The 15,447-nt window shown below is 40.1% G+C and overlaps 1 protein-coding gene across 9 annotated transcripts in view; it reads left to right on the forward strand.

Moving 5' to 3' along the window:
• Nucleotides 1-15,447, forward strand: part of KIF1B (kinesin family member 1B) — a 95,532-nt gene that overhangs the window by 57,797 nt on the left and 22,288 nt on the right. For 6 of the 9 annotated variants that reach the window (XM_062604462.1, XM_062604487.1, XM_062604479.1 and 3 more), the window contains 11 exons: nt 1,937-2,030; nt 2,787-2,935; nt 3,544-3,722; nt 4,719-4,856; nt 5,627-5,875; nt 10,955-11,073; nt 12,709-12,794; nt 12,928-13,057; nt 13,413-13,572; nt 14,152-14,242; nt 14,728-14,846. In XM_062604462.1, coding sequence (XP_062460446.1) covers nt 1,937-2,030; nt 2,787-2,935; nt 3,544-3,722; nt 4,719-4,856; nt 5,627-5,875; nt 10,955-11,073; nt 12,709-12,794; nt 12,928-13,057; nt 13,413-13,572; nt 14,152-14,242; nt 14,728-14,846 — 1,514 coding nt within the window. The remainder of the gene's footprint in view (nt 1-1,936; nt 2,031-2,786; nt 2,936-3,543; nt 3,723-4,718; nt 4,857-5,626; nt 5,876-10,954; nt 11,074-12,708; nt 12,795-12,927; nt 13,058-13,412; nt 13,573-14,151; nt 14,243-14,727; nt 14,847-15,447) is intronic. The other 3 variants (XM_062604514.1, XM_062604521.1, XM_062604530.1) reach the window with 1 other exon arrangement.

The raw sequence follows: 15,447 nt of genomic DNA on the forward strand, positions 1-15,447 counted from the left end.
CACAGTGGAATGCTCCAGATTTTTGACCATTCCCTCTGCAGCTTTTCAGTTTCTCCAAAAGAATCTGGTCAAAGATTGTATTTAAACACTACCTGAAGAGCTTTTTGTTTCGTCATTTCTATCTAGCAGCTCAAAATGGCATCCTCAGATTACCCACTTCACACTAGAGGAAAACAAAGTATTTTACCCTTCCTTGCAAGTAAGAGAAGCTTGTTTCTGTCACTTCACATCTGACCTGTTTTACCTTGGTTTCAAATGTAAGAACATTATCTACAAAGACTGGGAAACAAAAGACCAGAGAGCATGCCTTTATGTGAATGAATTTGTAAGAGGAGTGTACTCTGGGTATTTCAGGACTGTAGATAAGTCTGAAACTCCTCATCAAGCCTAGAATAGGGCTTGTTTTTGTTAATCATTAAGAGTTTCAGAAAGAATATCAAAAGAAGGATGTATGTTTGTTTTGCTTGTAGTTCTTTTGCTGCTGGGCTAAGGTTTCCCTACACTGTAAGTATGTAGCCACCTTGGTGTGAATGAAACAGACACAGATGCAGAAGGAACAAATGAACTTCCAAAAGGAAATAAGAAAATCACAATGCAGCCCTCCTACAATGGCCATATATCTTTAATAGTTGAGTTTTCTCTTCCTAAAGGTCATGGGTGTTAAACTCATGGCATTGAAAATACTCTACTTTTGAAGAACACATTTACCATTTTTTAATGCTAGCTCCAGGGAATAGAAACTACAGGAACACACTTCAAGTTTATCCCATTTCCAAATACTGTCTAAAAGTCTTTCTGACTGAACATGGGTTAAATTTGATGCAATCACATTATGGCAGTGTTAAGTGCTGTACTGTATAGAAACGAGTAAGGCAGCTGTTTAGGTGGGATGCTTAAACAAGATGGAAGGAAAATGTAAAGCTTTCCTTCTATAGCTGTTAGACTTAGGAATGCATTACTGCAAACAGTGCATTGGAGAGGAATTTTAGGAATTGGATCTGTGGAAAAGAGAAGGTTGGAGCACAAGATGAGTGGCTTCAAGAATTCTCCTTAATAAGTTGTAACTCTTTTGTAAAAATCCTGAGAAGCCAGTTTAATTGATGTAATGAGTGCCAGAGGATTATCTCCAAACAATAAAATACAGCACTGAGGTATGCTCTGAGACCAAGATCTGTTGTAAATATCCTGAATTTGTATTTGTTTGACCACCAAATAATAACAAGGTTATTAGGTCTTAGTAGCATTTATTTCAAGGCAGAATTGAATGAGAAGAAAATGCTCTTACACCGGAAGGTATTGTTGAAGTGCTCCTTGTGGAGCAGAGGTTTCTGCACAGACTGGTCTGCCCACTTGCCAGGGTGGTGGTATTTGTATTCATCTTCTGGTGTATTAAACACACATGTGAGAATGCTGCTTGCATTCCAAGAGGAAAACCTAATTGAAAACGTCTTCCCCCCAACTGAAATGACTTTTTTGTATCAAAAGGCAAATCAGTGGTGCTGTTAATTCTCCTGTTTGAGAAAATGAAGGTGAATAATCCTCCCCTTTTACATTTATTTCTGTACTTTTCTCTATTTCTATATTTTTCCTACCTCCCTGAAAGCAGCAAGCAGGTTCCCCCCCAAAATCCCCTTTCCCCAGTCTTCAGCAAAACATAAATCCTAAACCTTTGCCTCTTACAGATACTATGAGCATGTGTATCTGATGATTTTAAACAGCACTGCTGTGTTAATTGTATTGGCCTCTGTCTTCTCTCTTTTCAAGGACAGATTATACTAAAACAATAGGTGTTGGTATGTGATCTCTGAGCTTTAACGGAAATGTCTTCATGTATTTTTTCTCTGTCTCTGTCATTCCATCTGAGGTGTTAGTCTCTCTTAACTGTTCTCCTTGCTTTTGTCTGTCCTCCTACACGGTATCTCCTCTCTCCCCGCAGGACTATGAGAGTAAGCTGCAGGCCCTACAGAAGCAGGTAGAGACGAGATCCTTGGCAGCTGAAACAACAGAGGAGGAGGAAGAGGAGGAAGAAGGTGAGTTTGAAGCTGAAACTAATTTGGACATAGCCAAGCCTAAAGGAACAGTTGCTACAGTATCTTTGCAATAGATAGAAAACTTGCTTTGGAAAGCTGTGAAGCACTTCATAGTTTCTTCATCTGTAATCTTCACAGCATAAAGATGTAAAATACCTATTCATGGAATGAATTCCACATCAGCAGTAGATATACATCCCCAGATTCCACAGATTCACAAACGAGATTAGTTAAACTGCAGTAGTCTTGAATTTGAAGGACTCAATCTCTTCGGCACTAACAGAGTTCACATGTCTTAAACCAAAATAATACTGTTGCCTTTCATTCCCGGTTTTGATTTTGAAGTTTCTTTTTGCTCTTTGGTAGGAATTCTTGGAATTCATGCTGTGACATGTCTGTATAACTCCATTTCTGACAGTAGTTCGAGTTTATTATTCCCATACTACTTGCTTTCATTCCACTGTTGCAGCATTTGGCTTCAAAACCTGGTAACTAATTGAAAATAATAGGAGTAGAATTTATCTTGTTTTCTCTGTTTCAAATCTCCTTCCTTGATCATTGTTTCTCCACTGCTAGAGGTGAGAAAGTTTGAGTCCAATTTTTCCTCACTGAATAATAAAAATGCAGGGTTTTGTTTTGTGTTCTTCCCTTCCAGAAAAGGTGTTGAGAACTTGATGATGCAGTCAGCAGCAGTACTGACTGCTGTGGTGACTTAGAGAAGTCGCAGTGCTTTATTTCTTTCTTTGCTCTTCCTAGTGCCCTGGACACGACATGAGTACGAACTTGCACAGTGGGCTTTCAGGAAGTGGAAATTTCACCAGTTTACTTCACTGAGGGACCAACTGTGGGGAAATGCAGTCTATCTGAAAGAAGCCAATGCCATCAGTGTGGAATTAAAGAAAAAGGTAGGGACACGCAAAGTAGCTTTTGAATTTTCTGACTCATCTGTTTTGACTGTATAATCCTGCTTCAAACACTTAGAGTTACTTGTAGTCTTTAAAGTTATATGTCGACTGCTTATTAGTTTGGGCTTTAAAAGGGTTCAGAAAATCATGAGTCTCTGATTCAGGCTTTTGGCTGACTGAACATCGTCCCATGCAAATCTGGTTGATATATTCTCCTCTTTTTCATTTCCCTTGTGCTGTTCCTGTCAGTATCATAAACACATGTACATATACATCTCCCCAGGGCCCGGTCTTTTCCTTTCTGCTTGTAACTTGATATGGTCATTCCTCTCCCCAAGAGAAGTGGGTGCTGCAGGATGTGCTCAGTTTATAGTTTTTCCAGACGTTTGCTAGCTGGGCCTATAAAGGCAAGATATTTGTACTAAGCTGAAAAATATGCTTTATGGCATTTTGAGGGGGGAAGAGTGATGTATAAAAAGCCCTGAGTCTGTTCACAGAGATGAAAGTCAAACTGGCTTCATTTGTTGCCTTAGATTAGGTGTCTGTCCCCGTTGTGATGCTGGTATGTGACTTCTCAGAACTAAAGTAATATTACCTTTTCTGTTCAGGTGCAGTTTCAGTTTGTCCTGCTGACAGACACCCTCTACTCACCCCTGCCACCAGAGCTTCTGCCCACCGAGCTGGAGAAGATCCGGGACAACAGGCCTTTCCCCCGTACAGTGGTAGCTGTAGAAGTCCAGGATCTGAAGAATGGAGCAACGCATTACTGGTCCTTAGAAAAACTCAAGTATGTAAATATTACTGGAGAACAAGATTCCTTCTATCCAAGGAGCTTCACTGAAAAATGTCACCCCTTGCTGTTCATTCTGTTGTTTTTTCTCTGTCCTCCCAAATGCCAGCTTTCTAGACAGTGTGGTATGTTTTAAATATCAGCTTCCAAGATTTTTTTTTTATCAAGTGCTTTTGTTCTCCAGCATCTTACCTTGCTCCCACGTTTAATTTTTGTCACTTAAGGTTAGACTTTATTCATAAGTCTAATAAGACTCATCACAGCTCATCTGTGCATAGCGGTTTTCAGTCCTTCCACTGCAGTTGTTTCCTTGCTGCCTCTTATTATAAAACCTCACGTTGTAGGGCATAATTTAGAATAAACTTAAACAAAGACTTTATCAAAGCTACACAGGTTCTAACTGCAATCTGAATAATTTTAATCATGTATTTACAAAGAGGGAAAAGGCAAATGTCTTTTCCCCATTCTCTAAATACTGACTGAAGAGCTTTTTCTTCCACTAATGACTTCCAGATGAAGAATCTTGCAGTGGGAAACACTTGTTTTCTTCTCTAAAAGAAATAAATAATGAAAAGTCTGTAATGGAACCCATTCACTTTTGATTTAAAATGCCAACATTTCTGGAGTGGAATGCAAAAAACTGCCTAAATTACTCAGTAACTTTGATGCAAAAAAGGCAAAAAAAGCTAGGCAGGTATTAGATGTTTAAGAAGAATACTCAGAAGTTTGAATGCAATTTGAAAGCCATATAAACTTCTGCAGTGACCTTGCCTTGTGTTTAATGGTTTTAGCCCACAGAATTGTTCCCAGAATCCCTAACATGTCAGAGAACTAGTATAGCATCAAACTTAGGGGTATCGACTCCTCTGTTCTTTATTCTCTCTTTCCTACGTGTAATTTGGTATAGGTGTAACCAGTCTGCCTCACTTGGTGTTTCCTGCCTTATTTTATTCACTCTCTATTAATTTTTAACTCCTGCTTTCTTGTACACAGGCAGAAGTTGGACCTGATGCGTGAGATGTATGACAGAGCTGGGGAGATGGCATCTAATACACAGGAGGAGAGTGAAAGCGCGATGACAGGCAGCGACCCCTTCTATGATCGCTTTCATTGGTTCAAGCTTGTTGGGAGGTATGTGACCATGATCTCAACTGCTGGTGCACTGGTAACTCTTGTCAGCTCGGGATGAACTTGGACTTTGGATGTGGTTATAAACTGTGTGGCCACTAGTGTTAATTGTGTCTGGTGTCTTCCTGGGATTTCTGATAGACTTAAAATGTAGTGAAGAGCAGAAAATACTCTTTAGAGTGTTGCCAGTTCTGGTGTAACCTTGTAGGATCTGCTTTGATTGAACCCTTAGTAAGTTACAAGTTTAGCTTACAAAAATGCAGTTAGCTAAGTTCTATCTGAAGTCACTGTGTGAGAGCTGTGAGAATAATTAGCAACACTGGAAACTGAGGGGAAAAGTGGTCCAGGGCCTTACTTTTAATGTATGTGGTTCAAATAGTTTGGTCAAACCCTATGGCAATACCTAATGTCTGATGGGATTCTTTACTATTTCCTGATGTCAGCTGCACCTTTACAGTATTTTCTATTTACAAAAACGCTACGTGTTGGAAATAAGAATTGTAGCTGTGTTAAATGGGTGTGCTCTCAATAACTGTATGTTCAGCCATGTATATACTCACTTTTCATTTGCTTTCTGCTCAGTTCAAGGATGCTCTCCTTCCTGACTTTGTTAGCAAGCCCGCCCTTTACATTTCATTGCAGTCCAGATGGTTTGAAGCCTTTGCTTGTCGCTCAGGTGGTCTCTGTGCTGCTGAACCCAGGACAGGCTGTTAAATGAAGCATTCTTCTTTCCCCTCCCTCTGTTAATTGGTATTCCATTAACCGATATCTAGCTCCCCCATATTCCATGGCTGCGTGAATGAGCGTCTTGCTGATCGCACGCCCTCCCCCACTTTCTCCACGGCTGACTCCGACATCACTGAACTGGCTGATGAACAGCAGGATGAGATGGAGGACTTTGATGATGAGGCCTTTGTGGATGATACTGGCTCCGACGTTGGAACTGAGGAGGGATCAGACCTCTTCAATGATGGGCGCGACCCGTTTTACGACCGATCCCCTTGGTTCATTTTAGTGGGAAGGTTGGTGAGGTTACTGTGAGAATGGCCAAAAGGGACCAGCTCTTGCTGTAGACTGCAGTGGCTTTGCCTTGTGCTAAACAGAATAGCTTGTCAAGCCAGCCAAAATATCTGTATACATAAATTGGAATTCCCAGAGAATGAGTATAGTTTAATATTAAGTTCTAATTTCCCATGTCAGAGGCCATGAAGACCTAAATAATGAGAAAAATACCCCTTAGATGTGACAATGTGAGGAAATCTGTTTCTAGAGAACTGTCACAACATCGAATGAATGTGGTTTTGCTTGTGTACAGTATTTGAGCATTTAGAAAATGCTCTATTTAGCCATTGCAAGGTCACTGAGCTAGTACCGTAGTATGTAATCATTCCATAGAAGAGAATTTCACAGTATGGTGGAAAGTTTTCTAAGTCCAATCCAATAAATCCATTTTTTGAAAACTCACCTGTCTGAAGAGGAAAGATGGCATGAGGAGAAAGAAGAATGGTCCTTTCTGGATGAGGAAAAGTGTATTCTTTGAGATGATTTGGCTTCTCAGATGATGCGTGACTCTTGGTATCAAGTATTAACATAGTGAAAGGTCGAGTTGCAATAAAACAAGTGGTAGTTTGCATGATTTCTTCACAGATCATCTTGCTCAAACATGTTATTCATGACAAGAAACATATTATTTAGGGACTTTGTTTCCTTCTCTTCTGCTCCCCCTCCCCCAGTTATGCCTTTTCCATCTCTCTGTAAGCCAATCTATGTTAAAACAATAAGGGTTACCACAGATGTTGTATAAAACAGAGTGCAAGAGCTTGCCTTCATCCTTTTCTGTGATGCAGCAGGGAAGACTCATGGTCAGGAAGGCAGGTTCTTTTTGCAGCTTCCTCAAATGCAGGAAACTTCCTCGCATTATTTGTGAAAATGAAGGGCTGAGTTTGTCAGTCTTTTACCAAGCTTTTAGGTCAGTTTAGCTGTATTGTCTAACTTCATTCTTTGTCTGTAGTGGACTTATTTATAAGCTGTGCTTAAAAGTTGGAACTTCCTTGATCTAGTGTTTGAAACAAAAATTACAGTTACTAAAGATGCAGGAAATTGCATTAATCCTCTTTGATCTCTGTGAATTTTGCCCTTATATGCAATGTTTAATAATGTGTTTTATAAAACTTAACCCTTTCAGGTTAATCTGATCCACAAGAGTCAGTTTGGGAAAGCCATCTTAACTGGCTTGGATGTGGTCATCAGCTAGTCACAGCATATGTGTGCTGTTTGCAATGACTGGGACTGCTTTGTGGTACCAGTGCTGGCATCCCAGCACACTCTCCTGTTGTGTGTTCTTTTGGAGCGGGACCTTCAGTGCTTGGGAAAAAGGGGAGCTATTCATCTTCATTTCACAGACTCTTCAGGAAGCACAACACAAGCTGAGCAAATAGATTGTACAATGGAAACAGGCGTGCTTCCTGGCAGTTACACAACTTGCTTCCCATTTCCATGTATTAAAAAGAATACTGAGCTCTGTATCTACAGACAGCCATGCGAAGCTGCAGCAGCTAAGCTTGAACCATGCAAGCAGCACATACTAAAGAACTCGGGCTGTAAATTGCATTGAGGAGTGAAACTTCATTTGTAGTATCTCTGAGTAGACAGCTGAATGACTTTTCCCAGTTGTTGGTTTCTATTCTGTTCTTCTATTCTTGTTTTGGTCTTTTGTGCTGATTCTGTCACAGCAAGCAGTTAGGCTGTTTAGCACCACTGAGTAGAAACTATTTTGATTCCCCAGTGTCTTGCAGCATGAGAATTCTACTTCTGAACAGCGTGACTTCTAAATACCAGGGGGTATGTCCATCTGCGTAGATACTGTCTTGAGCACAAGGTAGCATTGAATTTATGACAAACCCCAAGTCCCTGAACACTTTAAACTGTGTACTGGTTTGTATATTGTGGAACGTGTAGGACAGAAATAAAATAGGCTTTAGTACTTTTTTGGGGGGTTATCAGCAGTAATAAGTCCAGGCCATGAAGGAGAGGAGGAGGAGGAATTGATCACATAGTTATCTAACTCTTTGGGTGTCACAGTATTTCCTTTAGTCTCTGTGCTGTGACTGTCTTATTTGTACCTGTTAAAGAGAAGGAAAACAAAGAGCTGGTCCCTTTAGCCATCTCTTCTGGCATGCTGGGCTATCTTTAAGGCTGATTCTATTTAGTGGTGTGACATAGCAAGCATTTGCTATGTTTCTAAGGGAGGTGGGAAAGGACTGTGGGGCATTTTATTTGAATCTCGAATTGATGTGGTTATTTAAAGAACATGTCATCCTTCTGAGTTCTGTTGGTTTTGTTTTGACTTTTTCTTTTAAAAAAATTTGTGTTTGTTAAATTTAAGTTCTAGTTTTGTTGTGAGTATGCCATTTACCTCACCAATCTTTCTGCTAATACAGCTCCCCCTCTTTCAGTCTGCTGGGCTAAGGTGCAAGGGGACACTCGCAGATAGGATGTTGGGGGAGTGAGAGTGCTCCCAGATGTGGGAAGAGGAGGAGGAGAGCCTTAACATTTCATCCACTCCTAACTTGGTACTGTCTTGTGATGAAGCAGATGGAATGGCACGGGAAGGCAGGATTGCTGCATAAACCAGTTCTTTTCTCTGTACAGCAAGTGTGCTCTTGCTCTCCATTCTACAGAAGAGATCCAGCATTATCGGCACCAAACAGGAGGCTTAAAACTTTTTGCATGATTTGCTTTTCTTTCTCTAAGTTAAACTGATTCCAGGTGACTGGATGGAGGGAAGTTAAGGAAGATGAGAAATACTGTATTTTTCACTTGGGATGGTCATTGAACTGAGGTGGCAGAATTGGATCTGCTCACAAAGCTGAATCCTCTGGCTGTCATGTGTTGAACAGCAGCTTTGGAACTTTAGCCATGCAAATAAATACCTGTTTTCATTTTTCATGCAGTTAATGCTTTCCACCAGTTTGGCTTTGAAGTAGGAATACTTCTATAATGACTGCCTCATTTAGTTAGTGAAGCTGTCACATACATATCAATGCAAAGCTACGTGGATCCCTTCCTATTGGGGAAAAATGTCCATTCTCCCTAGCTTGAAATATGGTTTTCAAGCTGTGTGTGTTTTCCGTGGTGAGCACATAACTCCATACCTTCCTGAGCTCCATCTCTGGTCCAGTCCAAGTGAACGATCCCAGTTTGTTAGTGGGAGGGACTGTTTTCTTTCTGGTGGGATGCTGCTTTCTCAAAGAGCAGCACCTGCAATTGCAAAGGTAAAAATGGAAATCTTTTTTTTTTTTAGAGAAAAAAGGAAAATATGCTAAACATTCAATTTTAGTACTTGAAATTTAAGTCTCTTCTCCCCCCCTTCCCCTGCTTTATTGGTGCTTCCCTCACTTTGGAGCAGACTGAAGAGGAAATAGATCCTAATCATAGTCAAGTGTTACGTTGCAGTTGTTCTTTTGTTGTTGTTGATGTATGGTTTTGTTCATTTTTTGTTGTTTTGCTACTTTTAGAGCCATATTAATCATTCTCTTCTCTATTGCATTGTGTCACCACTTTGGTTTTTTAGTAGCATTATTTTTGTCCCTTTAGTTCACAACTGACGCCTCTTTGACTACCTTGTCATTTCAAGAGAATTCATTCATTCTGGGAGCAGGCATGTGAAACCAAGGAGAAACACTCTGGTCCTTAGCTGTGTGTCACAAGGAATTGAGTTTGAATCAGTCTTGCTGTGTTCACAGAACAAATTCCATAGCTGATGTCTCCAGACAGAGGCAGTGAACATCTTTATTTCTCTCCCAGTCCTCTTGTGTCATGCAGGACTTTTCCCTTTGAATATTAAACAGTAACAGTTATAAATCTGAGTAATTAACTATACTTAATAATAAAGACTAATAAAAAAGGACTGCAAGAAGGAAACCTTAAACAAATGACTGGTGTTTAGTGTAACTCAATATGCATAAATTCATTAATTGCTTAGTCACAATGTAATGATTGGTGAAACTCTTGGTTAAACTTCTATGCATGTCAGTACTCTTCTGAACTCTGAAACAGCTCCCTTAAATCAAGCCTTTCATTTGTTCCCCTTGTTGAGAGCCGTTCTGTACTTGACTCATTGGGCTTCTCAGCATCTGAAGTTTTCTCATCACACTGCAGTGTGGTGTTCTAAGAACTCTTGCAATTCATTGCAGAAGTTAAATAACTTCGTAACATTAGTCTAACTTTCAATTAAAGATCTGTACAATAAAACTTGTTAACTTACTGTTCCAAACTGGACCCTGCTTGATTATAACTTCAAAGGGTAGTGTTATGGCAGGATTGTCCAGTACTGGGCCTAAATGCTGCTTTTTCTATTGTAAATTGTAATTTCTAAGTTATTGCTTGAGAATTCTGTTGTGTTGCTTGGTTTGGTTTTTATAAAAAAGGAAATAAATACAATACTCCTGAAGATATTTAGCTATGAAGACCATCAGTCTTCCACTGTCTATACACCCAGTGAATCTTCCAAGAAACCTAAGAGGTGACTCATGGTTTATTGGAGGTTTCTGATTACTCTCTGTATGGTGTTACCAAATGAACATAGAGAGAGAAAACATTCAGTTAGTCTGTTTTGAATGGTGTTTTTATATGTTCAGTAAAATATTTGAGGCTGTGTGAACACAGTAGATCAATTCCCTTTTAATTTATCACTTCAAACCACTCATAGGGTGGAAAACTCAAACAATTCTTTATAATCAGTAGTTCCTTAGACTTTTGTCATCTTGCTAACAGCTCCATTTACAACTGTGGTGCATCTAAAATTACCTTCTTTAAAGTCATCATCTTCAGTTGTGTCCTTCATATGTTCTGTAACTCACTAATATAAGCCCTGTGTCTCCAGTATACTCTATTTAGAGCATTTTGTGGCTTCACTTAGTTTTGACACTGCTGCAGAGCCATGTGTGGACCATATGGATACGTGGCCACAGTGCAGGTCTAATAGGTGGAGTAAAGTAGACTGAAGATTTGAATGTCCCATTAGCCAACCAAATACTGCAGGCTGGTTTTGCAGATGTTTGCCTAATGCTGTTTGTGTTTTCTTTCCTTCCTATTACCAGGGCATTTGTATACTTGAGCAATCTGCTGTACCCGGTGCCTCTTATACACAGAGTAGCTGTTGTTAGTGAGAAGGGAGAAGTACGAGGATTTCTGCGAGTAGCAGTGCAAGCTATAGCAGGTGAGATACTCTGAGCTTTATGTTGCACCTCTCTGGTATGCTACAAATAGCTGCCCCTTCAAAAAATGGGCAAACAAATCAAACCTCTCTTTTCTATACTCAAGCCTGAATAATTTTAGTGTTGCGAAGAATATTTGTTCTTTATTATGAACTTGCTTTTGATTTTTTTCCATTGGTGTGAATCATATGGACCAAGCATGAATAAATCTGGAAAGAGATCAGAAGCTTTTAAAATGATGGTGTTGACCTCTGAAGTTTATATGTGGCAATTAATATAGCACTGCTTTTGAAGACAGTGAAAGGGCTGACTACTGTCAGTAAGTCTAAAAGCTAAAAACCGAGTGAAGGTTTTCTTTCTGGCCTGCAGTATGAACATATTATGAAGAGAAATCAGCAGCAGTTTCCCATTTCATTGCCTCACTGAAATGTGTTTGGACTTAGAAGCTGCTTTAACATACTGTTTAATCACCAAGAATTACCAGCTTTTTAGAAGAGAAGGGTGGATACATGGGGATGGTAACTGCTTCATCCAGCTTTGAACTGGTGTTGTATGTGTGCCAGAGCTTAACTGTAGTCTGCTAGTCAGCAGCTAATAGACTTTTCCAGTATGAGGTGAGCTAGTTGAGTTTTACTGGTGGTAGTTAGCCATGTTGTGTCCATGCTGGTGAGAGCACAGATGCTTCCCCTAATTTGTCCTTTCTAGCAGTGGCTAACTGCCAGCATTTCTGTATTCTTTAGGCAGGGTAACCCTGGAAGTTTTGCTCTCCATGGGAACATGTAATGAAATCTCAGCCTCTGAAGAAGTGTAAGAATAACTCTGGCAGGGACTAAACCAGCAAGTGAAATAAAATCTATTTAATGGGTACAAAAGTCCCATTTCTAGTTTGGTTTGGTCTCCTTAGCGTTGACCAAATATTTCCAAATCAATACTCTATCCATCCATATAAATAGAATACACCATGCCTAGTAGAAATTGAACTGGCGGCATCACCTGAAAGAAGGCCATGGCATTATTTGGTCTCTAAGCAAAGCTTTGGAACACATTCTGAATCATGGGATTTCTCTTGCAAGCATGTATTTACTGTGGAAAATATACCTGGTGTTTAAGCAGGCCTCATTGTTCCTCTGCACAAAGAGGAGGAGGTTAGATGACAGGCTAAACAGACAGGACCACCCTTCAGACTTAAAAACATGCATTGATAACACTTGCTAGTGTTACTGCTTAGTTTATGGCTACAGAATTTTAGATGGCAGTTTAAATCAGTGTAAGTATCCACTTTCATGTTGGTCATTGCATTATGGGATGTTAATTTACCTCAGGTATAATAATCAGAAGTAAATAAATAATCAAATTCAGTATAAAGTTGTTTTGCATTCAAAATTCTTTAAAGTGAAGTATATTCATGATGCATCTTCAGAGCTTGTCTTGCTGTTTTCCCACACTTGAGTTCACAGTGGTCAGATTTCTGCTGTGATTCTTTCCACCACTTACTCTAATCTGATGTTGCCTGACTGGAACGAGGCCTCTTCTGCTTTATGGACTGGTTTCCATTGTAATCAGAGTTTCTATGTAGATAACTCTGAGGGTTTTTCCCTCTCCTCTCCCATCACTGTTTTTTCCTTTCTGTTTTTTAGCTGATGAAGAAGCCCCAGATTATGGATCTGGCATTCGACAGTCTGGCACAGCTAAAATCTCATTTGACAATGAGTATTTTGATAAGGTAAGAAGTCTTAAAACTGAGTTAGGTTTCCTTGAGTGCAGTAGTTTGTGCTTCTAAAAAAGAATAAGTACTGTGGGGGAAGAAAGGGATGTCAGAACCAGTCTGTTACATGCCACTTCATTTAATGTTTCAGAGTGATTTTTCTTCAGTTGCAATGACTCGCTCTGGGCTGTCATTGGAAGAATTAAGAATTGTGGAAGGGCAAGGACAGAATTCAGAGGTTACAACTCCTCCAGAGGAGATCAACAGAATGAATGAGCTGGGTAAGCAAGAAATATATAGTGGTTTTGGAGAACTGAAGGGAAATCTGGGACACTTTGGTCAGTGATAGGAAAGGGTTCTGAGTGTCCTTCAAGAATACAATAGATAGGGAGAGGTGTAACTGATGGGTTGCATGTGATACATGCTGGAGTTGCTCAATTGAAGAACACTTGAAATGTACACAACCTGTTCCCAGGTGTTTAGATCTTTTGATTATGAGCAAGTATTTTGGGCTTAAACAAAAAAGTGTGATGGGACTGAACTGGTCCTGAAGGGATATTTTAAGAAAAGAAAGGGCAGAGTGGGAGGAGAAGAAGAAAAAAGTGGTTTCATGCGGGGTGTTTATGTCTCCCTAAGACTTGAAGTCAGCCACTCTGGATGGGAAGATGACTATGGAAGGATTCACTGAGGAAATTGGTGATCACTTGAAACTGGGCAGTGTGTTTACCTTCCGTGTGACAGTGCTGCAGGCCAGCGGCATCCTTCCTGAATACGCAGATATTTTCTGCCAGTTCAAGTAAGAATTTGTCCTTATTTACGCTACCAAGTAAGGGTTTGATAGTGCAAATAATAGTGGGCAATGAGGGTCTGATGGAAAGCCTTTTGCATCGCTAGCAGTGTGGTATGGAGGAGAAAAACACCTTGTCAGTTACTTGTCCTGTATGAACAGTACCTGCTTTGTGTTAGGACAGTGTTAGGGAATAAGGGTTTGCAGAAAGGAATTATGAGTCACAGTGGACTCTGCAGAGACTAGCTGTAGATAACTTCAGTTTTTGCTTTGTAATGGCTTTTAAGGTGGTATTTGATTGTACACATGCTCAACTGGAATGATAGCTGTAAGATCCTTGAGTAACTCAGTAGCTCTCAAGTAAGCGTGTTTTGGGTTAGTCCCTTATGAAAGGGAATGAAATTTAGCACTAATGGACGGAAAACAAGCACAGGATTTGTGGTTCAAAGACTTGGGACTCAACTCTGTAAAGTCCTCGCAGAAAAAATATAGGTTTCCTTTTAGTGTAGGGTTCACAGCACAGCAATCTTCACTAAATGGTTCTGTGGAGGTTTATTGTTGGGTTTTTATTTCTTTGTTTTTTTAAAGCTTTTTACATCGACACGATGAAGCTTTCTCAACAGAACCCCTCAAAAACAATGGTCGAGGGACTCCCCTTGGGTTTTACCATGTTCAGAATGTAAGTAAAACTTCACGTGAATAATAAGTGCCTGTTTTAGCACTGGGACTTGATTGTATTCTTATTATAATCATGAGAAGTGTATGGGAAAATGGGGAAAGGGGAATATTAAGGACAGCAGGAGGAGTGATCAGGTGGATGAGATAATCCCCAGCGGAGAAAGAAGAAAATACAGAATGATTATATGTGGCAGATTTAACTCTCCTGTTTCACCTCTACTTCCTGCCTTTGAATTCTCTGTTTCCTTCACAGGATGCTCAATGAAAGCAATTTAGAATTCAGGAAATAAAATCTGTGTGAATAGCAATGCTTATGATCTCAGATGAACTGAATATATCTATTTTTATGAACTGTGTAATACTTTGGTAATGTGTAGCCTGATATTGAGGCTTTCATTTTCTCCTTTATCAGAGAGTAGAATGCCTAAACCAAAAAGGAAGTTCCTCTTTGTATGTCTCATTTTCTTTCCTTACTTTTCCTCCTAGATTGCTGTGGAAGTGACAGAATCATTTGTGGAGTACATCAAAACCAAGCCTATTGTGTTTGAAGTCTTTGGGCATTATCAGCAGCATCCTCTCCATCTGCAGGGACAGGATCTCAACAGGTATTGTTCACTATTCTGGCACAAAGGCTGTTAGTGATCGTGCTCAGGTGAGCTTTGCAATGTGGGCAGTACTCTTTCATACTGCTGATATTATATAGGCACACCCTCACAAACAGGATTCCTGAGTGAGGTGGGAAGAGAGCTGGAACCAGCCTATTTACCCAGTGTAGTATGTGTTGTTAGTGAGTGATGGAATTGTTCTGCCAGCTCAAACACGAAAAGCTGTTTTGCCAATACAGCTGTATCCACCCTGTACTTAGAGGGTACAATATTGTACTCAGAACTAGAGTGGTGATCTCAGCGAGTTCTGGTAAACCTTAACAGTGCTCCAGGAGGCAGTGTGCTCTCAGGGCAAGTGGCCTGATGCATAAATGGCAGGTAACAAAAGAGAGACAGGGGGAAAAAGGATTCTCAACCTCTTGACCTCCTAATGCCAAAGTTGCTGAATTATTGGAATGGGGAAAGGACCCCTAGTGTCTAAGTCCTCAAAGCTTAAGAGAAGAGGCTGAGGAAGAAGGTGCTGATTTTAAAAGGAAATGCCAGCTGAGTCGTGGCCTTTCCCTTAAGTTATTTTGGGAGATGTCTGTTACCTGCTTAAATT

This window comes from Pezoporus occidentalis, unplaced genomic scaffold, assembly GCF_034315485.1.
Source record: "Pezoporus occidentalis ecotype Australia unplaced genomic scaffold, CSIRO_AGI_Poc_V1 ctg119, whole genome shotgun sequence".
Classification (NCBI taxonomy): Eukaryota; Metazoa; Chordata; class Aves; order Psittaciformes; family Psittacidae; genus Pezoporus; species Pezoporus occidentalis.